This window comes from Aspergillus steynii, assembly GCF_002849105.1.
Source record: "Aspergillus steynii IBT 23096 chromosome Unknown P170scaffold_2, whole genome shotgun sequence".
NCBI classification, from domain to species: Eukaryota; Fungi; Ascomycota; class Eurotiomycetes; order Eurotiales; family Aspergillaceae; genus Aspergillus; species Aspergillus steynii.
This window is the reverse complement of record NW_020194399.1, coordinates 1,983,043-2,005,970: the sequence shown is the minus strand read 5'-3', so window position 1 is coordinate 2,005,970 and position 22,928 is coordinate 1,983,043. Positions and strand designations below refer to the sequence as shown.

The 22,928-nt window shown below is 50.4% G+C and overlaps 11 protein-coding genes across 11 annotated transcripts; 6 read left to right on the top strand and 5 right to left on the bottom strand.

Annotated features, from left to right (window-relative positions):
* Positions 1–118: 118 nt before the first annotated feature.
* On the bottom strand, positions 119–865 carry P170DRAFT_95310 (uncharacterized protein). Its single transcript, XM_024855451.1, has one exon. The coding sequence runs from the start codon at positions 643–645 to the stop codon at positions 154–156; it is 492 nt and encodes a 163-aa protein (XP_024707310.1). The 5' UTR covers positions 646–865; the 3' UTR covers positions 119–153.
* Positions 866–1,085: 220 nt separating this feature from the next.
* On the bottom strand, positions 1,086–2,799 carry P170DRAFT_352165 (uncharacterized protein; the record flags this gene model as incomplete). The annotated part of the gene is made up of 5 exons (XM_024843908.1): positions 1,086–1,816; positions 1,876–2,014; positions 2,065–2,552; positions 2,595–2,688; positions 2,746–2,799. 5 exons carry the CDS (start codon positions 2,797–2,799, stop codon positions 1,086–1,088), a joined length of 1,506 nt encoding a protein of 501 aa, XP_024707309.1.
* Positions 2,800–3,408: 609 nt separating this feature from the next.
* On the top strand, positions 3,409–4,209 carry P170DRAFT_471920 (MBL fold metallo-hydrolase; the record flags this gene model as incomplete). Its single annotated transcript, XM_024852883.1, has 1 exon — positions 3,409–4,209. One exon carries the CDS (start codon positions 3,409–3,411, stop codon positions 4,207–4,209), a length of 801 nt encoding a protein of 266 aa, XP_024707308.1.
* Positions 4,210–4,374: 165 nt separating this feature from the next.
* On the bottom strand, positions 4,375–6,173 carry P170DRAFT_422922 (TPR-like protein; the record flags this gene model as incomplete). Its single annotated transcript, XM_024847471.1, has 2 exons — positions 4,375–6,106; positions 6,169–6,173. 2 exons carry the CDS (start codon positions 6,171–6,173, stop codon positions 4,375–4,377), a joined length of 1,737 nt encoding a protein of 578 aa, XP_024707307.1.
* Positions 6,174–6,782: 609 nt separating this feature from the next.
* Positions 6,783–11,312, top strand: P170DRAFT_506909 (phosphoribosylformylglycinamidine synthase). The gene is made up of 2 exons (XM_024854423.1): positions 6,783–6,893; positions 6,934–11,312. Exon 2 carries the CDS (start codon positions 6,977–6,979, stop codon positions 11,060–11,062), a length of 4,086 nt encoding a protein of 1,361 aa, XP_024707306.1. The 5' UTR covers positions 6,783–6,893; positions 6,934–6,976; the 3' UTR covers positions 11,063–11,312.
* A 797-nt stretch (positions 11,313–12,109) lies between these two features.
* On the top strand, positions 12,110–13,358 carry P170DRAFT_506908 (uncharacterized protein; the record flags this gene model as incomplete). The annotated part of the gene is made up of 5 exons (XM_024854422.1): positions 12,110–12,247; positions 12,297–12,316; positions 12,367–12,471; positions 12,523–12,902; positions 12,983–13,358. Exons 1-5 carry the CDS (start codon positions 12,157–12,159, stop codon positions 13,356–13,358), a joined length of 972 nt encoding a protein of 323 aa, XP_024707305.1. The 5' UTR covers positions 12,110–12,156.
* Positions 13,359–15,298: 1,940 nt separating this feature from the next.
* On the top strand, positions 15,299–16,325 carry P170DRAFT_95177 (uncharacterized protein). The gene is made up of 2 exons (XM_024855449.1): positions 15,299–15,956; positions 16,026–16,325. The coding sequence occupies exons 1-2, from the start codon at positions 15,636–15,638 to the stop codon at positions 16,206–16,208; spliced, it is 504 nt and encodes a 167-aa protein (XP_024707304.1). The 5' UTR covers positions 15,299–15,635; the 3' UTR covers positions 16,209–16,325.
* A 505-nt stretch (positions 16,326–16,830) lies between these two features.
* On the top strand, positions 16,831–17,538 carry P170DRAFT_95150 (uncharacterized protein). Its single transcript, XM_024855448.1, has one exon. The coding sequence runs from the start codon at positions 16,997–16,999 to the stop codon at positions 17,486–17,488; it is 492 nt and encodes a 163-aa protein (XP_024707303.1). The 5' UTR covers positions 16,831–16,996; the 3' UTR covers positions 17,489–17,538.
* Positions 17,539–18,594: 1,056 nt separating this feature from the next.
* P170DRAFT_348264 (NAD(P)-binding protein) lies at positions 18,595–19,338 on the top strand (the record flags this gene model as incomplete). Its single annotated transcript, XM_024843668.1, has 1 exon — positions 18,595–19,338. One exon carries the CDS (start codon positions 18,595–18,597, stop codon positions 19,336–19,338), a length of 744 nt encoding a protein of 247 aa, XP_024707302.1.
* Positions 19,339–19,412: 74 nt separating this feature from the next.
* On the bottom strand, positions 19,413–20,081 carry P170DRAFT_95245 (uncharacterized protein). The gene is made up of 2 exons (XM_024855450.1): positions 19,913–20,081; positions 19,413–19,862 (listed from the first exon to the last, which is right to left on the bottom strand). Exons 1-2 carry the CDS (start codon positions 19,913–19,915, stop codon positions 19,488–19,490), a joined length of 378 nt encoding a protein of 125 aa, XP_024707301.1. The 5' UTR covers positions 19,916–20,081; the 3' UTR covers positions 19,413–19,487.
* Positions 19,756–22,771, bottom strand: P170DRAFT_453549 (cytochrome P450; the record flags this gene model as incomplete). Its single annotated transcript, XM_024851367.1, has 7 exons — positions 19,756–21,024; positions 21,079–21,317; positions 21,372–21,523; positions 21,583–21,780; positions 21,857–21,989; positions 22,062–22,183; positions 22,707–22,771. 7 exons carry the CDS (start codon positions 22,769–22,771, stop codon positions 20,248–20,250), a joined length of 1,686 nt encoding a protein of 561 aa, XP_024707300.1. The 3' UTR covers positions 19,756–20,247.
* Positions 22,772–22,928: the final 157 nt, after the last annotated feature.

Here is a 22,928-nt window from a genome sequence, read left to right as displayed (position 1 = left end):
GTACGTTGTTACTAAATCCAACTAATCTACTTAGGACTGCTCATTTATCATCGATCTACACCCCCGACCTGGAGGCAGCAACGCTCTCATTGAGACGGTTTTGGCCAATCAATATCCTCTCTCGCCGATGGTCCACGAGTCTGGGGTATTGCTTTAAGGCATTGGCCTTCCTACCGAGGGAATCGTTCCGATTGCTGCCGGTGTGGCCCACGTAGTCGAGGAATGGGCCCGTCGGCGAAAGGAATATGGGGGTTTATGGTAGAGGTTGGCACGGGCTATAGTACAGTAAATTTTCAAAGAGGAATGTGGTCTAATCACATTAAGAATTCCATAAGTTGTAAGGGCCGAGGCCAGAGTATTGACCAAGGATGGATGCGATTTCAAATACGGCATCTTCATCACATGATAACGGTCTGTATCTAGTATCGACTCATCATGGAGGGTCCATCGCAAGTGGGCCACTGAAGATAAAGGCACGGTCTGGAGTGCTCTCTGGTCTATCACTACTCCATACTTCACGCCCAGGCGGAAAGTGCCAAGAGCCTTGGCGCCGAACCGGACGGTTGTCGGAGAGTATTGCCCTAAAGGGGATAGCGGTCGAGACATATACCTTTTTAGGGAAAGAGAGCTGGACCATGACTTCATAAGGCGACTGACAGGACGGTTTGGGAGACCGAGAAATTACCCTAACTTAATCTTATCTCTGGTCTGAGATCATAGACCTTGGATTATTGGTGGCGACTGTGCTCCATGACACGTTCAGCGAGCATACTAGGTTTCTATGGCGGGTGCTATCCTATCCAACGGTATGAGGATGTGGTGTATCTGAGTTCAGTCCTATATTTGAAGGGAGCTAATGAGCTGTGAAATAATTGCACATGAAAGATGGTTCTGAAAAGGAACTCGAACATACCAGAGCGACACCACTGAAGATCCTCTCAAAGACCGAGTCTTTGTTAAGATCCAATCGAGTGCTTGATAAATTCCACTGCCTTGTTATTATGATCGCAAAAAAGCGAGGAACATAGGGAATATTATATTCCCCAAAGACGGTTTGAAATGCACGGTTTGCGCTCCATTGTGCTCTATGTCCTTCCAGTGGGGACGAGAATAGGAGCAGACCGAAGACCCTTTCGAACTAGTCTGCCGACAAGCTGCTCGATATAATCCACATATTCTTGATTTGCTGGTCCATATGCCCTGAGTTTCTCGTTGGCAACCTGGAGTGGGAAAAACGTCGATGCGGGCCCAAACAGCTTCATTTCATCTTGCATCAGATATTCCATACTCAGGCAAATTTGCTTGGAGAGTGTCAATGTCCTGCTAGTGATATCACCCACGTCTTTCAGGCTAAGTAACGAAGTTTCGCCCAGCAGTGTCTCGGGAAACAATAGCATCAATCTCTCAATTTCGGAGAGGCAAACGATGTGGAACGCCCACAGGTGAGTGAAGACGTTTGCCATGGTGACATTGTCATACCAGAGGAACGACTCTTCAAACGTGGGGGGACTTCTTGAAGAGAAAGTCTTATCCTGATTCCAGAAGTAAGGCCGACCGATTTCAACTCGAGTTGAGGTTTCCCAGTCCTCTAATTGACGCACAATGTCAATAAAGGATCGACAGATGCCCCGTATTTCGGAGATATCACTGGCACAGGGCGTATCGAGAATTTCATCACATTTCCGAAAGAGCGAGGGAATTATGACAGCCTTACTCAAAAGCCTCTGCATCAGTGACGGGCTGAGGATAAAGAACGGGATTTCAAACCATTCTGGTGACGCCAGAAAGACTGGCTGTCGGTGTCGAAATGCCTCCACTGTCTGGATTGGTGGAAACGTTAAATCTGAGTTCAATTCCGGGGCATGAGCTTCAAACATACCAAGAGTGGACGGAACCCCACGAATAGCTTATGTAGCGCGCCAGATTTGCATGCCTCTGGACCGTAAGTTAGGAGCAAGAGACCAACTCCTTTGACATGAGCTGTCAAAGCTGGAAGGGACTCTGGGAGCATGAGCTAGATCTAGGTTAGTTTCAACTCAAAGTGAACATGTCAGGGATAAAAACCTCAACCAAAGTGAGACACATAGCGGCCGCTATCAAGTCGGTTCTGAATGTGTGATCTGGGCGAGCAAAGCTTTTCCGGAGAGCCCGAATTGCAACCTGATAAGGCTGTGAGCAACTGAGAATCGACTGATTGGCTTCTTGCTTTTGAGAACCGATTGAGCCCGCCAATGCTTTAATGGCTGTGGGAAGGACTGGGTCCCTAGCACTCTGGTTTTCAAGCACGGGAAGAACCTCTATCCAAGAGCCACATATGCGAGAGCCTTTGTCATCTGTAATGCCATCCGTTATCATCAATTGATCTCCTGGGATATAGTTCTGAATGATAAGTCCCATGAAATCATTATTATCTGGCCTTAGAGATGGCAGCAGTGACACAGAGTCGTTCGCGTATTGGCTATGCTCCATGACATCATCTGGTGAATGGAGATGGCTTTTGGAGTATTGCTGAACCCACTTTGAGTGCTGCTCTTTAGCTTTTGGGAGCCCATCTTGATATCTTTTTGGACCTTTACTGGAGCGTTGATGGAAACCGTCCTGGGACACAAATGTCCAGTTGGTGCTGTAGCCATCACAGAATCGTCCTGATAAAACACATTGACTACAACCTGGGCGTTTTCCATCACACTAACAGATAATCAGCATTTAGAAATTCTAGATAACCAGATTTCAGCTTTAACTCACCCCTAGCTTTCGCGTCCTACATGTCTGGCAAACGGACTTTTGCTTGACCTTCATGTCGCATCGACGGCCGAAGAATCATCTAGTGTTCGGTTGTGGGGCAACAGAGTTCTTTTCATTGGAGGATATACAGCCCAATTGTCTGTGTGAACGAAGTGCCCATCAGTCCTTGTGGGATAAGATGAGAAGGTGAAAGCAACGCAGCTGTCTCGAGGCGGCCTTGGCGGGTAATGCCACCTTATTTGGTTAGCGCGGCATGGATGATTAATAGTGGGGCCTCCAGCCCGGAATGCCACTGTCTTGGCGATTTATCTAACCGCTTTGGGTGTCATATTCCGCCAAGACCTGAGGCAGACATCGTGATTGGGCAACGGGCATTTATACTGAGGACTGAGAACTGTGGATAGGAGCAACTTAACTCAGAAGTTTTAATCTGCTATCGGGCATTTCTAATAATTAGTCAATGACATAGTCTGAGCTTCACTAAGCAGATGCCCTGGATTTGTCAAGTAGTGGTCAGGCAATGATATATAACTATCCCCGTGCAACGAACCTCCTTTCTAATCGCTCAAGAAATCATCATCACAATTCATATACTAGGAAACAACCCTCTGAAGAACTTCTACCACCCGCCTTACTCTTTTTCCACAGTCCAAACTCTACATCATGGCCCCCTCTACCTTCAAAAGCTCCCTCACAATGACCCACATCGGCACCGCAACCGCCATTCTAGACATCGACGGGGTGAGATTTCTCACCGATCCTTTCTTCTCGCCAGCAGGCACAGAATGGGACGTAGGAGTGGCCGTCCTCAAAAACACCGAAACCCCAGCCCTCGGACTCGAGAACCTGCCGCCCATCGACGCGATCCTCCTCAGCCACGAAGACCACCCCGATAATCTTGATGAGCTCGGTCGTCGCCTTCTCGACGGACGCCACGTCCTGACTACCATGGACGGAGCTAAGAATCTCGCCCCTCGACCTGGTGTGCGGGGCCTCAAGCCGTGGGAAACTGTCCCCTTGGTCGCTGGGGGGAAGAAGTTTCAAGTCACGGGGATCCCCTGTCAGCATGTCCCTGGGAATGAATGCACGGGGTTTGTTCTCGAGAGTGAGAGTTTTGGAACACGGGAGGATGGCCGCCCGAATGTGATTTATTTCTCCGGGGATACAGTTTACTTTGACGAGTTGGATAGGATTAAGGAGAGGTGGCATGTTGTTGCGGCGGTTTTGAACTTTGGGAATGCACATGCGCCTCTTCCTGAGGGCCCGTTGCAGATTACGATGGATGGAAAACAGGGAGCGCATTTGTTCCGGCAGTTGGGGGCCGATGTTCTGGTTCCGATGCATTTTGAGTCGTGGGGTCATTTTACGCAGTTTGGGCATGAATTGAGATCGGTTTTGGATGGCGAAGGGGTCGGTGATAAGGTGTGCTGGCTCACCCCGGGGGAGGCTAAGATTGTTATTTAGTTCTTTTTTGACCTGTTTCAAAGATCAATTGTATCCGTGCCGCTGTGCCAATGTTATTTCAATTTGGCTTTTATAATATGGTAGTGAGAACAATCCCTTGTAGTCATTCAGAGAGTCAGAAAGGACAATACTCAATGATCATTGCCATGTATCCAAATCCTGCTTTTACAAGGTTGATTTTGCAGACGTTGAGCAACATGTCTTCTCGTTCTCCCCACAGGTTGATAGGCGACAATAACAAGATGCGGTGATTGGTGTGTCTGCGGATGCCAGTGCGAAGTCCCGTTGATTACGAATGAGCAGAGCTTCCTTCGATTTGCCAGACCGCGTCAAACACTCATAAAGACCATGAAGCCCCCATACGTTGTTTACCCGAGCACGACGTCGAGGGTAAGTTTCACTGAGGCCAAGATCTTCTCGGAAAGCCACCTCAGCTTCTTCGAGTCGGTTCTGTTCCAACAAAAGAGCGCCAAGGGCATGACGCACGGGTTGCATCCACGCTGGTGGATCACAATAGGGAATCGCGTCCTCCAGCTCCACGGCCTTTCGGAGACTGGAAAAGGCTGACTCAATGTTGCCCTTGCGGTATTCCAGCTCGCCTTGGAGCATAGCTGAAGCCACCCTCAACACATCGAGTTCTTTGGCTGGCAAGCTATTAAGACGGCTTTCCGGCACTTTGGCGCGCGCGGCTTCAAATTCGGCTTGCGCACGCTCAGCTTCAGCAATGTGTCCTAGGACGCTGTGGGCGATTCCGCGTGCATATAAAATCATTGCGGTAGTGGAGCAGAACAATTCCCGGTCTGTTGGTAGCTCCAGCCTAAGAACTTCGTCCCATCGACCAAAACGGACCAAAACATGCGGCAAAATAGCAAGAATGCCTTCTGTCCAGTCGGCCATTGGTGGACTTCTAATTGAAAGAACTTCGACGTTCAGAACGTCATACAGTCGTTTCGCAGCGGATATGGCGTCTTTGAATCGACCACACATGATAGCTCCATACACCTTTGCGTAGATATTATGCGCTCGATACGCCGTGTAAAGAATAGACCCTTTCTCTTGAGAAAAGTATTTGTCGTCAGCAATTATCGCGTCGTGGTTTGACGATACAACCCGGCGATAATCCCCAACTGCAATATCAATATGACTTCCCATGTGCAGCATATGGGAGGCTTCGGGAACGAGGTGGCGCAAACGGTCCGCAGCCGGCAAGGCTATCTCCGGAGAGGGAGACATTTCCATGAGATGGATATACAAGTGGCAGAAAGCAGGCTGGTCGTAGCCGTCACGTCTTGCCAATCCGGATTCCAGAACGGTACGAGCCTCTACAGTGAGAGGATCACTAGGCTCGCCAGTATCCACGTTCCACAAGTCTCGAGGCCGACGACACATGAGAGCGTCCACAAACAATGCAATTACATCGCGATCCTTGGGGTATGCATGATATACCGGGCGCATTGCCTCAGCGTAGGCCTCATTCAGCGTCTTCAGGTCGGTAGGAATCTCTGCGGACGGAAATCGAGCGGCGAGAGCGTGGATCACGTCGCGTTCTACCGGAGAGGCTTGGGGTGCAAGCTCCAACGCATTGGCCAAAGCATCCTTCGATCTCTGGACGGAGTGCTCCAAATCCTTTCGATCAAACCGTACCCAGGCCTTATTGTAGTTGGGACCGGCGGCGTAAGCTATCCCCCAGAATGCCATGGCGCAGTTGGGATCAGACATGGCGGCTTTTTCGAAACAACGAACCGACTCTTCATGGTTGAATGAATAGGCCCATACGAGACCACGATTGAACCATAGTTGGGCCTCTGGTGAGTTGGTCGTCACTTGGCGTTCGTACGTGCCGAGATCATAGTAATTGTCCGAAGGTTTGGTAGTAGGAGGCACCTGGGGATTTTTTCTAGCAGTGATAACTCGTCAGTCATGTGAGAACTATTATTTGAGAAGCAGGAGCTAACTGACGCCATTTTGGTAGTAGTCCTATCGGATTGTTTTGCTCTGGAGGTAAGTACTGTTGTCGGGAGTAGAGTGAGGGGCAAGAGAGCTTCTCCGCATTTATATAACAATGGCAGTCAATGGTACTTCTACAATGACACTCACGGTCGGCGATTCGGGGTCTGATCGCCACAACAACACCTTAAACACGCCCCACTAATTCGGCGATTAAAATTGGGTTTCATAGCTTGTAATATAGAGATTCGCCAGCATCTGCAAGGGTGTTGTGATTATTGCTCGGGCCATTGAATTGGCTGATCTTGAGGTTGATGGTCGTATGAGCGCTCCATGGTTGAGAAAGATCTATGATTTTTGATTATTGGACAGGTGTGAAAAGGCCAACTAACCCTTGAAAGCCTGATGCATTTGATTCCGTCCGATGAGATTCGCGCAATGAAGCTCATCTGGCGTGATAGTAGAATGCCTGAGGCATACACGGAACAACGATCTCCCGCGTGGAGCTCACACGTGACTGATAAGCAGGCGATAAGCCGGAAGCGGACTAGCGCGGGGCCGCGTTTCCCTCGCAAAGAGAGAGAGAATTAATTTTACGACGTCGAGCAGCTTCAACGCCCGTCGCGGTGCTCGTGAACGCCCAATCATACTACATCTCGGAGGTTTGTCTTTAGACACCTCTCTACAGTGAGTCTATTTCCTTCGTGGAGCATTCATTTGTCTCCTTTTGTACCTTCGCCCTCCTCCCCCGCGTTTTGAGTCGTCGTTGACTCACCCCGGAAAGCACCCCACCTCTAGAATATCGTCCGTCAATTTCACGATGGCCTCCGACTCGACCTACTTGGCCATTCCCGGCTCGGTTGCCTTCTCGCGCTCCCGTGGCCACGCCATTGCTGCTAGCATTGGTGCCCAGGACGTTCGCGCCCAATGGGTCCATTACGTCCACACGTCTCAACCGTTGGATGAACCCCAGCAGGCCATCCTGGAGCAGTTGCTCCACTACGGTGATATCACGGACATCCCGGAATCATTCGCTGCCGAAGATGGCTCCTTCGATGTTTTCTACGTCTTCCCCCGGACAGGAACCATCTCTCCTTGGAGTACCCAGGCCACCGGTATCTCCCATGTCTGCGGTCTTCGCAAGTATGTGAAGCGCATCGAACGTGGTTTGAAGATCTCGTGCCTGCGCGCCGACTCCTCCGATTACAAGCCCGGATACCAGGACATTCTGCATGACCGGATGACCCAAATTATCGGCAAGGACGAGCCTGACCTGCACTTGATGTTCTCCGAGCACAGCCCTCTCCCCCTCGAGACCGTGAACCTCCACGGCAGCGACAAATCCCCGAAAGAGGTTCTACAAGAAGCGAACAAGCGTATGGGACTGGCATTGGAAGAATCGGAAATTGACTACCTCGCCGAGGCGTATGGTCCGAACGGTCCCATCGCTCGTGACCCCACCGATGTCGAACTGTTCATGTTTGCTCAAGTCAACTCGGAACATTGCCGCCACAAGCAGTTTAATGCTTCCTGGGTCATTGATGGAAAGCAGATGCCTAACAGTCTATTTTCCATGATCCGGAACACTCACAAGAAAAACCCTGAACACACCGTGAGTGCTTACAGCGACAACGCTGCTGTGCTTGAGGGAGACGAGGCTGCTTTCTGGGCCCCTGACTCATTTACTGGCGAGTGGAATCACACGAAGGAGCTCGTTCACTTTTTGGCCAAGGTTGAGACCCACAACCACCCTACAGCCGTGTCGCCCTACCCTGGTGCTGCCACCGGATCTGGTGGAGAAATCCGTGATGAAGGAGCTGTGGGACGTGGCTCAAGGCCCAAGGCTGGTCTTTCGGGCTACTGTGTCTCTGACCTGCTGATCCCCGGCTTCAAACAGCCGTGGGAACTCGAAGTCGGCAAGCCAAACCACATCGCTAGCAGTTTGGACATTATGCTGGAAGCCCCCATTGGCAGTGCTGCCTACAACAACGAATTTGGCCGACCTTGTATCTCTGGTTACTTCCGTACTCTCTTGACTGAGATTGACATTGGCAATGGACAAACCGAATTCCGTGGTTACCACAAGCCCATCATGATCGCGGGTGGTGTTGGAACCGTCCGACCCCAACATGCCATCAAGAAGCCGGAGGCTGTCAAGCCCGGTGCCTTCCTTGTCGTTCTGGGCGGTCCGGCCATGTTGATTGGTCTTGGTGGTGGCGCTGCTTCCAGTATCACCTCGGGTGAAGGATCGGCCGATCTTGACTTCGCCAGTGTGCAACGAGGCAACGCCGAGGTTCAGCGCAGAGCTCAGGAAGTCATCAACGCCTGTGTGGCCATGGGCGACAACAACCCAATCAAGTTCATCCACGATGTCGGTGCTGGCGGTCTTTCCAACGCTCTTCCTGAGTTGATTCATGACTCGGGCCTGGGCGCCACCTTCGAGCTGCGGGAGATCGATAATGCCGACCGTAGCATGAGTCCTATGCAGATCTGGTGCTGCGAAGCTCAGGAGCGGTACGTCCTGGCTGTTGGTGAAGACTCCATGAACAAGTTCACCGCCATTGCTCATCGTGAGCGCTGTGGCTTCTCCGTCGTGGGCCGCGGAGGCGGAACCTCGGAGGAGGAAAAGAGACTCATCCTTCTCGATCGGGAGTCCAAGGAGTTCCCCAGACCCATTGATCTACCTTTGAATGTTCTGTTTGGAAAGCCACCCAAGATGACGCGCACTGTGGACTCGCGCAGGCTGAAATTGCCCGCAATTGATGCAGGCCTGACCACGTACTTGCCTGAAGTTGCGCCTAACCGGGGTGAGCTCATCAGCGAGGCCGCGAACCGAGTGCTATCTCTCCCTGCTGTCGGGTCCAAGTCTTTCCTTATCACCATCGGTGACCGGACTGTCGGAGGTCTTACTGCTCGTGATCAGATGGTGGGCAGATGGCAAACCCCCGTGTCTGACGTTGCCGTCACGGCAACCACCTTGCTGCAGGGAGTTAAGACCGGTGAGGCTATGGCAATGGGCGAGAAGCCCAACCTCGCACTCATCTCTCCCGGTGCTTCGGCTCGCATGGCTGTTGCGGAATCTCTGATGAACATCGCGGCTGCCGATCTGGTTGATCGTCTAAGCCGAGTGAAACTCTCGGCCAACTGGATGTCTGCCAGCAGCCACCCCGGAGAGGGTGCTGCTATCTATGAGGCGGTTGAGGCCATTGGTATGGATCTCTGCCCCAAGCTGGGCATCAGCATTCCCGTCGGAAAGGACTCCATGTCCATGAAGATGAAGTGGACCGATGATGCCTCCAAGGAAGCGAAGGAGGTCACCGCCCCGATGTCTCTGGTCATCTCCTCTTTCGCGCCTGTTGGTAACTACAGAAAGACATGGACCCCTGCTCTTCGCCGTCCTGAGGATGTTGGTGACACTGTCCTCATGTTTGTCGATCTTTCGTTCGGCCGCAAGACTTTGGGCGGCTCTTCTCTTGCCCAGGTCTTCAAGCAGGTTGGTGACGAGTGCCCCGATGTCCGGGACGTGGACATTTTCAGAGACTTCTTTGATGCTACTCAGCAGCTGCAGGAAGCGGGTATCGTCTTGGCTTACCACGACCGTTCCGACGGTGGTCTCTTCACCACCCTGGCTGAAATGATGTTTGCCGGCCGCTGCGGTGTTGAGATCATGCTTGATAACATTTGCTCTGGCCTTGACACGAAGAGCCTTGTGGAGACCCTCTTCACCGAGGAGCTGGGTGCCGTCTTCCAGGTGCGCAAGGAGCATGAGATCCAGTTCCGCTCCTGCTTCGCTACTTGTGGTCCTCCTGCTGGCTTGATTCACAAGATTGGACGTGTTTCGGAACGTCACAAGCAGAACCTTGCCATTTACCACAAGGCTAGCATGGTCTACCGTAACAGCCGTGCCAACCTGCAGCAAACCTGGTCCTCGACGTCTTACCACATGCAGAAGAGGCGTGACAATGCCGTCTGTGCTGACCAGGAATTCGCCAACATCCTCGATGACGCCGACCCTGGTTTGTCGTGGAACCCCAGCTTCGACCCGAAGGACAAGGCCGTGCCTTTCATGACCAGCTTGACGCAGATGTCTCCGTTCAGCAACAAGCCGCGCGTGGCTATCCTGCGTGAGCAAGGTGTTAACAGTCAGGCTGAGATGGCCTTCGCTTTCAACATGGCTGGTTTCTCCGCCGTCGATGTTCACATGACCGACGTTATCTCGGGACGCGTGTCGCTCTCTAGCTTCGTCGGTCTTGCCGCCTGTGGTGGTTTCTCCTACGGAGACGTCCTCGGTGCTGGACAGGGTTGGGCCAAGTCTGTTCTGCTGCATGAGAACACGCGGAATGAGTTCCAGTCGTTCTTCCAGCGCCCCGACACTTTCGCTCTCGGTGTCTGCAACGGTTGTCAGTTCCTGTCTCGCCTGAAGGAGTTGATCCCCGGTGCCCAGAACTGGCCGAGCTTCGAACGCAACGCCAGTGAGCAGTACGAGGGCCGTGTCTGTATGGTTCGTGTCTCCGATCCGGATCCCGCGAGACCCAGCGTCTTCCTTCACGGCATGAACGGCTCTTCTCTGCCCATTGCCGTTGCCCACGGAGAGGGACGTGCCTCCTTTGCCCACTCTTCCACCGTCACGGCCCAAACTTTCGCTCGTGACGGTCTTGCCCCTGTCCAGTTCGTCGACAATGCCACCCTTAAACCGACTACTAAGTACCCCTTCAACCCCAACGGCAGCCCCGAGGGTATTGCGGGTATTCGCAACGAGGACGGTCGCGTTCTTGCTATCATGCCTCACCCGGAGCGGACCGTCATGGGCGGCATCGCCAGCTGGCTGCCCGCGAGCTCTCACCAGTGGGGTGACATTGGTCCTTGGGGACGCGTCTTCTACAGCGCTAGAAGATGGGTTGGCTAAGCGGAAAGCTTTGACGACTCTAATTACATACGCTGCAATCAACTTCAGTTATGTGTTGGTACTTTTTTTACGGTACAGATTAAAATAAAAGCCGACCAGATGTTACGAAGAATGTTCTACGTTTTTGTTTTGTCCTTATGTTTTACATATCAAAATGATGAGTTGCATGCCGGCATATTCGAGGAAATATAAATACATTTTATTATTTTGGATATAGTGATCACCGTCTTCAATGAAGTTTTGGTGACTGATTTGATTGATTTTCTGGCTGCTGCATCCTACTCTGTCTGCACCACCAAATCACCAAATTTCAGGCTCCGGGGCATATTTCTAATGCACTTCCTCCGCTTCATGGTTAAACATCACTAAATGAGTGTGTTAGCCATAGGAGCTTATCTGAACCACACCTGCCAGCGACTGGTCCTCCCTCGTCTCACTTCGATACGAACTTATATCCCTGTCCAAACTAACCCCGAGGTGGTTTACGGCTGACAGCGATCTACAGCCTTTTACTGACCCTTGGCTGAGCGGGGAACACAAGAAGTGCAGAAGTCAGAATCAGCCCGAGAAGAGCCGGCGTTTCGCTAGTAGTCTAGTGTTGCCGTTCGGAGAGTCTGCGCCGCTCGCTCGTTACTGATATTCCTCTGCATGTAAGACGAGATCTCCCATTGATATACCCCTTTAGCTTTCACGCTCATTACCAACAACCCAAATGGTGAATCTCTTGGTAGATCGTGACGCACATTATTGGTTGGCGCGTAGGCAGCCTTCATTCGCTCCGCCTCTTCCCAAGCGCACGTATGGGCGACAAGTAAAATGCCTTGGACACGCTAAATGGGCCCAATAGGCCACCTGCAGCACCAATTGGCTACCCCGACCCCATTTGGTGGTTGGGCAATCCTGGTTATCAGGTGTCCGTGATCAGGTAGAAAAAGCTGCGACAATCCGGTTCGCTCCAGAATTCACCGATCACGGAGCCAGTCTCACCGGAGAAGCGTGAGGCGCTTCTCCAGGGCCCAGCTGCGACTCCTCCACCCGGTTTGGAGTCAAGCTTGGAGGACCCTCCCAACCAAAGGGCTGTGTCGTATTTCGTCATGATATTCTTCGGCATCTTGGCAACGTTTGCATTGGTCATTCGAGTCTACACGAGGGCTTTCATTCTTCGTCGGATGAAGATAGCGGATTGTGAGTTGGGTGCCAAGTGACCTTGTCGACTATAATTTAACGGTCCTAGATTCGCTCATTCTAGGATGGGTACTCTTCTTACTACCTCTTAGTCCCCGCGCATGGCTAATCGTGATCAGCTTAATTTTGTGGCTTACCTGGTCACTGGCTGGCTTGCTGCCGAGTCTGCTCCAATGATCGACCAATGGAATCTACGCCTCAGGAATTTTCTTGACCTTCTTTTTGTATGTGTTTCCAGATTATCTGGGAAGTTAGGGATCCTAATAAACATCAAGCGCTTCTACGTGGGTTCCGCCTGCTATGGAGGGGCGATGCTCTTCATCAAAGTCGCCATCTTGCTCAACATACTGGAGATCTTCTGGCTCGAGCAAACGCTAACCAGAGCATGTCACATTCTGATGTGGGCCAACGGCATCTTCTATATAAACTTCATCTTTCTTCAAATCTTTGCCTGCCGCCCGATAAATAAGAGCTGGGATGTTTTCATCACCGACGGAGCCTTTTTTAACACGCGACTCGTTACCCTCGTCGCAGGGGCAATCAATACCGTCTCGGACTTGATCATTCTCATTCTACCTCAGCGGCGTATCTGGGCGTTACAATCGCCATTACGGAAGAAACTGGCAGTATCGGGACTATTCTCGCTCGGTCTATTGTACTGGCCCCTTCCCTGCACCGCTTTCTCCGCTCGGCCTCTATCCATTTCTATAGCCAATCAGTAACTAACACCCCCAGCGCCTGCATCTCCTCGATCGTGCGACTGTACTATTCCGTCATCATCAGCTATTCCCCGAACCAATCCTACTACGGCTACATATCGGGAATTTGGACTGTCCCCGAAATGGCATTCGGAATTATGGTTGCCGGATTTCCGCTCCTGCCGAAATTCATCAGCCATTTGCGGGAAAACAGCCAGATAGCCAGATTGAAGACATCAATTCGGAGCTCGCGCCTGACACCCTCAGGTACAGGTCGACGTTCGATCATCATCCCCTCTAACCCGTCCTCGGCACGCGCTCATTTGAAGAGACCTAGAGATCCTGACGAAGACTTGCTGATCACGTCGCCGAGTCATGCGATTATTGAGAGAAGCTCGGATGGGATGTGTTGAGACCCCCCCCTCTTTCTTACCTTCTATACACCTTTTCCTTTTTTGTACCATTAGGTGGGATCGCTGGCATGGGGTTCATGGGCCGATGCTGCACGGGCATTGTCAAGGCGCTTTTGATTTTTGGTCTCTAGTACCGACTAATGTGTTATGACAGTAGAGGCCAGCATGTTGCATGAGCTATTCATATACTAATAATCTCATATATTTACATCACTACCAAGTGAATGGCCAATAAGGGAGTCGCTTTCTTTTAGAATCACACAACCGGAAGCTATAAATTCTGTCAGCGTAAATCGCATCTCGGGCCTAGCTGAAGTAATCAAAATAGAACCGAATGACTAGCAAAGTGCCTAATTCGACCAGTGTTGCTCAATCCTCATAATCGAGAGCAGTGTCCGCCGTCGTTCGCCATATTATGATCACTAATGACCACGGGAAAGACCCCTGTCAAACGAGGCTGAATGCGAAAAAGAAAAACCAAAGCAATAAGCCATTTCCTGATTCATGCACACGCCAAGTCTTCTCCTCAGCTGAGACAGACTCCGTAGGACTGTAGTTCTTGGCGCTAGCTCCTAGACTAGTGAGTGCTTTTGCTCACAATGTTCACGAGTCTCTTGCTCGCCTCGGCTGGTGGAAAGATACCCGGCAACGCCTATCGGGTTTCCGCAACATAACTTGCCCGCTTTTTGATGCTTGATGTACGGCATCCCCGGTTAAATTACCCGCGGATATCGATTCGAAGTCTTGGGGATTCATTCGAGCCGGCTGAAAAATTGTCGAGGAGTAACCATTCGGATAATCAGGTTATAGCCGTCTTTCACAATGATCTGGAATGTGTGATTTAGTAAACAATAAAAACCAGCTCTGTGGGATCGGAGTGTTCCCCAGTAATGATCAACCGCAAGGGTCCTCGCTTTTCCCCGTCCCTGGCGTCATTCATCCGAGCTTGCCGCAACTCAGCAAATATTTGAGACAACAGGGGGTCTGGATCATTTCGAGTCCATCAACCCAACCTCAACCGGAACGACCACATTCGCGATAACATCATGCCACAATGGTATCAAGACCAGTTATGTCCGCACGTTCGTAGGGGGCATGCACCATGATGACAAAATCTTAGAGGTGGCTGACGAACCCCTCTTCCTATAGTACCCTGCATATGCAAGAGCCGTAGCAAACATGCAGGGTAGGGCTGCGATATCTGCTCGATTGGTCGGGTTTCTATGCTACCCCTCAGAATGTAGCTGTGCTAATGTGGGACCCCTGCTGGTTCCTGTGGCAAGGGAGTATGTCTCGGCGAGTGCGACAAGCTGAGCTTCGGGTCTTTGCCACGAAGAGGAAAGCCTGATGGGATCCTGGTAATTTCAATGTTGAGACAGATCGATTCATTTCGAAAAGGGATCGAAGTGGGTGAACTTTTCAGATTAGTGGATCAGTCATAATTGAAAGACTAGCGTGCATAGAAAGAAGTGTACGGAGTAGCGTGGGCAAAAAAGGCAGCCAGGCCTTTTTTTTTTTTTTTTTTTTTTTTTTTTTTTGCCAGTTCGTGTCCGCACATCCCAGTTATATTGGTGGGTGAATCTTCACACTAGTAATCAATAGTAAGTTGAGGAGTTGCGGGATCATCACTTCCGGCCCGGTCCTTCCGGATCCCCCCGCAGATTGAACTTTTCCTATTGCTTCAAAGGTTTGTTGCTTAGGTCGCTTATGCATTCTGCAGGTTACAGGACGCCAGGAATTCGATTTTCCATACAAAATGAACCAAGGATCTGATCATCGCGTCAGATGGCCTGATTGAGTCATAAGAACGTGACTGCAGTATAATTCAGCTTGGACACTATCCAATTAGAGTAGGTGATATGTTCCTCATACTGAGTCTCGTGATAGGTATCATCATCAGCTGAAGTGTGGATCCAATGGTGCCGATGGATCGAGATCGAAGCAGTTCAGCTTCAAGCCAAAGGAATGTACGATGCATCATCACACTCGCTATCGGTTCTGATTGATGGAGAAATAAAGGCTTCTGACGTGATTCATTTCGCATGTGCAGATCCTAGGTCTCAGCTGAAAATACCTTGTAACCATCCCAGTCTCTGATCTAGGAGCTTCCCTGTTTGATATCAGTAGACGAATGCAAGGTAACCAGCTCCTCGTGGCAGCCCAAGAACTCAAGTATAAATCCTCTGAGGATTCCGTCCCAGAACACCTCCATACACCACAAGCTTCTGCCACTTCATCGGGTACTCAAGCACGTTTCATCCTACATCATCTCCCAAAATGCGCTTCACCTCTGCTGCTCTCACCACCTCGGCCCTTGTCCTGGCCGCTGCCGCTGTTGGTCAGCAAAACATCTATCCCCCGGGAGGCCCGGGCTTTTTGCGGGTTAGCCTCGCCGACGCCGACGAGGGCGAATTCACCGGCTGCCTCGCCGACGACGGCAAGTGGACCGTGGCAGACAAGTGCACCGAAGCCTTTGGAAACGGTCAAGGGGGATTGGGTACCGTCTCTGGGTGGTTGATTCTGGACGACGACTCCACGATCACCACGGTTACTACCACTTGGTCCACCTCCTGGCTTGGCACCCATGCGGATGGAAACGTAAGAAGACTCTTCCTGTCCATGTTTGCTTTACTGTTCGCTGATAGAAGCTCTTTCTGTCTCTTATAGAGGAACGCCTCGAACTTGTTTACTCCAACTGACGACGACGACGACGGTGCGCCCCATGGAGGACCGGTGTGGTATGCGGAGGCGATTCCGTCTGGCGACGATGCGGTGGCTGTGCGCGGTGTGAAGGTGAACGAGGGAGACGTCGGGATTAGCTTGTTCTTCCATGCTACTCTTGGGGAGTAGGTCTGGCGAATAAGACTATTCGTGGAGGAACATGGCTTGGTTGGGATGGTACTGACAACAAGCGTTTCTCAATTGTCGGAATAGTGGGGGAGTATGGCAGTGTGCCACTTTAGCTTCCACTGTTGATTGAAATGGACAAATCATGGTAAATCACCATACAGACAAGCTTTAATTGTAGGTGTAGATATCCAATAGCCAGGTAACCGATTGTGGTAGCAGAAGCGGTTGGATTGATGAAACCGTTGTTGAGGGTTGCAGGAGGGTTGAATCTCCTGGTTGTTTTCCATAAAGAGTCATCACGTGGCAAAGGTCTATATATCCACAATATCCATCACATGAAGTTTTCTCTAGATCTAGACCCTCGGTGGAATATAATGAACGGACATCGAGGCAATCAAAGATACAAGATCAATGGACGATCATCCTTTGTCCATTTACTCTGCATCTCTGCATGAACATTTCATTTCATTCTAGTAGTAGCAGCACGCCATCTCCACGTCTCAGAAATAGTGCTCACTTGAAGTTGACAAGCCGAGCACGTTAGATGACTACAGTGCTCCCCCGTAAGATTCGTGCTCGACATGGCCAATTTCATGCCTCGATGACGTTAAATAGTGGACCACGTAGAGCTCGGAAGTACCGCCGAAGATGGTACAAATCCGATTGCGAGCTCACTCAGGAGAAAAAACTAGAAACCAAAAAGGCAGCAAAAATTGCACGAAAAGAATCTTCAAGAAGGTAGGAAAAGTGGGTCCTGATCATGTAAAGGAAGTAGATCCCGGATTGCAATGGAATCCTGCTGCTCTGCTTGCTGCTTGAGAATGGGGGAAAGGAGAGAAAAACAAGTCGCTGTGAATAGCGAACCTATCTATTGTTCGATCCATAAGCCACAGGGTCAAATAGTACACATAACATTCAATCCCGACCAGCCGTTGACTCATGCCATGCTGCTATCCGGCATCCCGGGTACCTGTACCCGGGAAGCACCCGGGATCAGCGTCGATCCCCCTGTATCACACAATAGACATAAGGCCACAATAGACATTGAAACCACACCCAACACACAATTGCAATGCAGTCAGTCCATGAGTCACGCCACAAATCACGCATCGCCTCATCTAGATCCACGATCCGCAGGCACGCCTTGTCGACGACAAAACCACGCAACTAGAGGGTGCGATGCAGCCATTCGGGGCCCGAGCCGAGGCCGGCGTCTCCACCCGCCAAAACTCTGCAGCGCAACTCGGGTCCTGCTCCCGAGCTGCTTCTCGCCCTTATAAATAAAGGCCAGGAGGGATGTGGTGATGCAGATACAGAACTGAATAACTTCAAAACCAATCAATCAGCCATTGCTTGATCCAAATCCCAGATTATATATTACTACATCCTCAAATCATTCACAATGTTCCATACCGACCCCTTCCCCGAAGTCTCGCTTCCCAAGTTCTCCTTCCGCCGCGCCATGAACCTCAATTCCGGATCGTCGCACACTTCCAGCCTACTGGGGTCGCGGAAAAACTCGATGTCGGACTCGCGCAAGGGATCGTTATTTACGAGGTCGGCTCGCTCGAGCATTTCCGAGGAAAGGAACCAGTCGAAGGTGAGTCTTGATTGTTGCTGTTCATTTGAATGTATAGGTTCTAACTATGTCTTTACAGCATGCCTCTCGGTGACGTCATTCGTCTGCATTCCGACAACATATAAAAGTTTTAAAAGGCAATTGCATTTGATATGGTATGTTCTGCTGGGATGGTGCAAGTCCTTCGACGAACTCTTGCTAATTTGCGACAGATTTGTTTTTTTGCGATCGAATTATCGAAAAAAGTTTGCGGCATTTTTTTGTTTCGAAGCCGAAAAATTTACGAATTATGACGTCATTTTCTTATTGGCGGGTAAGTCATGCCACTTGCCGGGTTCTAGATCTCGGGCTAATTATAGATTCTGCAGGGTTTTCCGCGGTTGAATCTTTGGACATAGAAAGATCCCCTAAAGCAGTTATAGCATTTCGAGTTACTTAGATACTACTTAATATTAATCACATCTTGACTTCAGTTCCTGTCAGTCAGCAGTTCCCGCAATACCCGCTGGGTCTCGCACATTTACTCGGAATTCCGGGTCAACCGGAGCAACAATGTCCCCGTTTTACGAGAACTCTTTGTTATGAAAAGTCTCCGAAGAATCCAGACTTCTGCGCTTATTAGATAATTCTTGCTTTATAATTGCAGGATCCTTGACTGGATACGAGACGTTCGTATAAGATAGGGATGGGGACCTTGCTTTACGTTAAGCTTATGATCCCCGATCTAATCCCTCTTGCATAACCCCATTTGCCATCCTACACTGCTCATACTAAACCGAACCCGCCAACTCCATAACATTCCTTAAAATGACCGTCAGCCCGAACAGAAACATCGCAATCGTGGGAGTCGGATCCCTCATGTCCAAGTCCCTTGCTATCTGGCTAGCCAGCCTAGGATGGAACATCGCCCTGATCTCCCGCTCCGAGAAGAGCCTCTCCAACATCGCCGACGAAGTGCGTCAGGCCCAGCAAGAACGCAAAGGAGGAAAAGTCATCTACCGGGCTGCCGACGCCAGCGAACCTACAATCCTCAACGCCGCGCTGGACTGGTGTGTGCAAGAACTCGGGGGGAAGTTGGACGTGTTGAGCTACAACGCTGCCCGCGTCAGTCTGTCCTCTGTCACCGACATGACGGCCGAGGAGCTGGAGCAGGACTTTAAGGTCTCGGCCGTGGGCACGCTTACTGCTGGTCAGTGGTTTGCTCGCGGGAATGCCAATGTGGAGAAAATTGCGGAGGGCGAATGGCCGGTTTTCCTTGTCACTGGTGGCGTCTTGGATAAGCAGCCTGAGGAGGCCCTTGCGTCGCTATCTGCCGTCAAAGCAGCTTCGCAGACACTTAGTCGCATTTTTGCAAAGTCATTGCCCGACAAGGCGAATATCCTGGTTGGCATGCCTCTGATCTCAGGACGGGTGGTCAGTCCCGGGGACAGTGAATATAGCGAGAAGTTCGATGCGGATGGCATTGTGTCTACCGTTTTCAAGCCTTTCTTTGAGGACCGCGAAAACCGAAGGGATGGAAAGGAAGGATGGGTGGTTGAGAGGGTGCTTTAGATGCGAGGATTTCATACACCCTCGGGCACAAGAGCTTTGGGGAAACTCCTGAAATGATCCAAATTGAAAAACGTTGAACTATGCTTATATCCACCTAGTGTTCACCGTTTATTGAATCCCCACACAAGGATCCTAATCCAAGTCAACTACTATTCATTCCTTCGCGTTTTGCATCCCTCGTCCTCATTCTGTCCCAGTAACCTAGCACAATATAACGATCCCAATCCAAAAGTCACATTCCCAACGAAGTCCAACCACAACCACTGCGTAAAAACCCCCTTCCCATGCCCAAGTCCAAACCAAGCATTGAACGCGAGATATGGAACCATGGAGAGGCCAAAGACCGTGAAGCTCTGCCGAGTCATATTGGCTATACCCAGAAGTAGACCACAGGTCGTGGCCTGTGCACCGAAGCAGCGCATAAGAAGCAGTGTTGTGCGATCTGTGGAGATGTACGCTGCGGTAAGGCAGAGATGGATTACGGACGTTGGATGCAACAGACACCTAGATGATGTAGATTTGAGCTAGAGCAATTATTTCACGCGATGTTGCTTCCCTGGGGAGGAGAGCTCACCATGCGCCCATGCTCGAGTATCCGAGGGCCATGATTCTTTGGACGCGTTTGACTGTCTCTAGTCTTTGGGGGATGGTTTGAGGGGCCATTTGGAAAACCGGAAGATATTGAACTTGACTGATGTTGCAGTGTAAATCGATAGAGTCCGGACGACAAACATGGGGAGTCAGCAGACAGCCTGAAATGTCGTACAAAACCCGCCAAGACGGACTCCGGACCCGAGGAGTTGAACAAAGACAAATCTTGTCATGATTTGTTATGTGTCTCTTTTCATGCCATCATCGTATACCGAAGCTTTAGCTCAATGTCTGTCTAATCATCTCGCTCACAAACCGTCAAACCTCCCCACAAGCCTCTTGTTCTCTGCCACGCCGATGTAAACTCCATCTCCCATCCAATTTATCCGCATCACTCTTTTCCCACGGAAACACCTTCTCAACATCCCTAACCAGCTGCTCGTGTTTCTCGCTACGTGGCGTGACCCTCGCGCTAAACGGTGCCGGATGGCTAACGACCCCAGGCTTGAACCCTATATCGGGTTCAATCTCCACCCCGGTGTCGGTCGTTCTCGCCTTCCTGATATTGAACACTGCCAGTGACTGTGCTATGGTCAGGAAGATCATCGAGTCGGCGAGAAAGCGGCCTGGACACACGCGTCGTCCGAACCCGAAGGCGAAGCGATGCGGATCAAACTCTGGAGTTAGGTTCTTGTCGGATGATAGGAAGCGGTCAGGATTGAAGGTCATTGGATCGGAGTAAGTTGCTGGATCGTGGGTAAAGAACCTATTCACTTCATTAGACGACGGATATAAGGCAAGGGGGGATAAGAGGGTTACAGACCAAACATTAGGCAACAATGTCGCCCCCCGAGGAATGGAATATCCCTCGAAAATGTCATCGGCTGTGCTGGTATGCGGCAGACCCATCGGTGCGACGGGCTTCCATCGCAGGGTCTCCTTAACGAGTGCGTCTATATAGGGTAGGTTCTCGCGGTCTTTGGAATTTGGAAGACGTTCGGGTCCAACAACGCGGTCGATTTCTTCCTGTGCTTTGTGCTGGACTTCTGGATATATCTGCATGGCGAGGAAAAACGATGCTATAGCTGAAACTACCTTTGGATTGTTAGAACGGTCTTCATTCAGGCCACTGCTAATAGATAGACTAACGGTATCCGCTCCAGCCGCGTAGATCGATAAAGCCGTCCATTTATGAAAGTCTTCGTCCTCCGGACTGAGGTTCTTCTGCTCTAGGAGTCCAGAAAGGAGAGATGGGGTGTGCCTACCGTGGGAAATTTGCGCTTTGACGAAGGCATGAGGCGTCTCGGTAAATTCCATTAAATTGCGACGCCATTTCCGACCAGACTGCTTAAATTTGGCTCCAGGACACCAGTCCGGTAGCCACTTCACTTGATGGAATTAGCTCATTGTCAATTTGATGATCACGCACGAAGAATACTCACAGAAAGGAAGCATATCAACTACCCAGCAGCCCGGGACAGCCGCCTGCGCAAATTCAATCCCGATTTGCTCAGCCCCGGCAACAAGAGGATCTATTCCGTGGGATTCAATTGTGTAACCGTATATACTCTTCATGATCACGGCGCCTGCTTCTCTGGGAATGTGTATTTCAGCCACATTTCTCTTGTGTCGCTCGAGTTGGGTATTGCTCACCGTCGAACATATTTCACCAATCCACTTGGGTCTTTTAACACGTGAAGTAAAAAATGGCCACATTCTGCCTCCTGCAGAGACCGCAGCGGCGTGTCTGTCACTTTTATCCTGGATCCAAGAAGCCGGGATGCGTTCCGCCGATGAGTCCGTAACTGGGTAGAGTATGGTAGAAGGGCAACGGCGTTTTCCCATCCGAGCCTATATATCCAATTAGCAAGCTTCGCCGTATAGAAATCGTTGTCTCGGAGAGGAAGGTAGGTAGTATAGGCCGTACAGTTCACCCGCGAACACCTGTTTTGGCCGCGATGAATAAATCGCAGAACGTTTCTCGAGAAGCTCAAATGCAATTTGGGCGTTATTTATTATAACGAATACATGGCCCATTACCGTGACGGAGCTTATAGGTCCTTTTGCCGATTGTTAATCTCTGTTTCGAGTGTCTTGAACAAACCGAGAGGGGTGCAACAAAAACAACGTACCGTATAGATCTTTGTGCCTCAGCCAATGTAGAGCTTCCGGCTCCTCTGACTTTGGCAAGTCGGATAGATTTCCGACAAAAAGGCTTCCGTTTGGTCCAGGAGGGAGCGGGAGACCGCGTGTTCTACGGCGCTTGCGATGTCGATGGAGAAGCAAGAGGCCGGAGAAGAGGAGGGTTAATTTCACCACAACATATGATAAAAACATGGTGAACGAGTGGAAGACCTGAAATAGCAGCACGTTAAACATGTCCTCGATATTTGGATATTAGTAGTTCGTTCTGGTAAGGAATGACGTAACATGAAAGTTTAGTTTGGCGGGATTCAGTGAATCCCGCCCCTTGGAAGCATCGTCTCATCTCATTGGATTAACCGAATGGAGACCAGGAAGCATAAGAACTAAATTCAGGACATTTGTGTAGAAGCAGGTCTGTCTGTATGACCTGTATGATTATTAAATGCAGAGGAATTGGGCCTAGAACTGGTTTTTCTTTCTCTCTCAACGTTCCGCAAAGCTTCTTCGCAGCCGACTAAAAGAATGCAAATGGAAAGAGAAGGACCAAGAATAAGTTCAAGTTGTTTGACAGTATCAGGGTAATGACCTAAGCAGTGTAACACGTACAGAATCAACACAGACTGAAGCCTAACTTATGCCAATATAGGAAGGAAGGCTTGTCAGTGAATCTACCAATCGCTGTAAAAGGACTAGGCATTCGTGGCAATGGTCGATGGAAAGAGTTCTGTTCACTAAACCCCTATCCCTCGGACTTTCTGTGCTGGTCTTAGGTGGATTCACCCTTAACTGAATACATCACCTGTAATCGTCACAGAAGCCTGGATATTTGCCATACTCCCTGATGGCTTTCGTAC

Bases quoted from the DNA above. Each gene is read 5' to 3' on its own strand.
- P170DRAFT_95310 (XM_024855451.1), bottom strand. From the start codon at position 645: ATGAAGTCATGGTCCAGCTCTCTTTCCCTAAAAAGGTATATGTCTCGA.
- P170DRAFT_506909 (XM_024854423.1), top strand. From the start codon at position 6,977: ATGGCCTCCGACTCGACCTACTTGGCCATTCCCGGCTCGGTTGCCTTC.
- P170DRAFT_95177 (XM_024855449.1), top strand. From the start codon at position 15,636: ATGCGCTTCACCTCTGCTGCTCTCACCACCTCGGCCCTTGTCCTGGCC. The intron at 15,957-16,025 runs GTAAGAAGACTC...TGTCTCTTATAG, and splicing joins GCACCCATGCGGATGGAAAC to AGGAACGCCTCGAACTTGTT.
- P170DRAFT_95150 (XM_024855448.1), top strand. From the start codon at position 16,997: ATGGAATCCTGCTGCTCTGCTTGCTGCTTGAGAATGGGGGAAAGGAGA.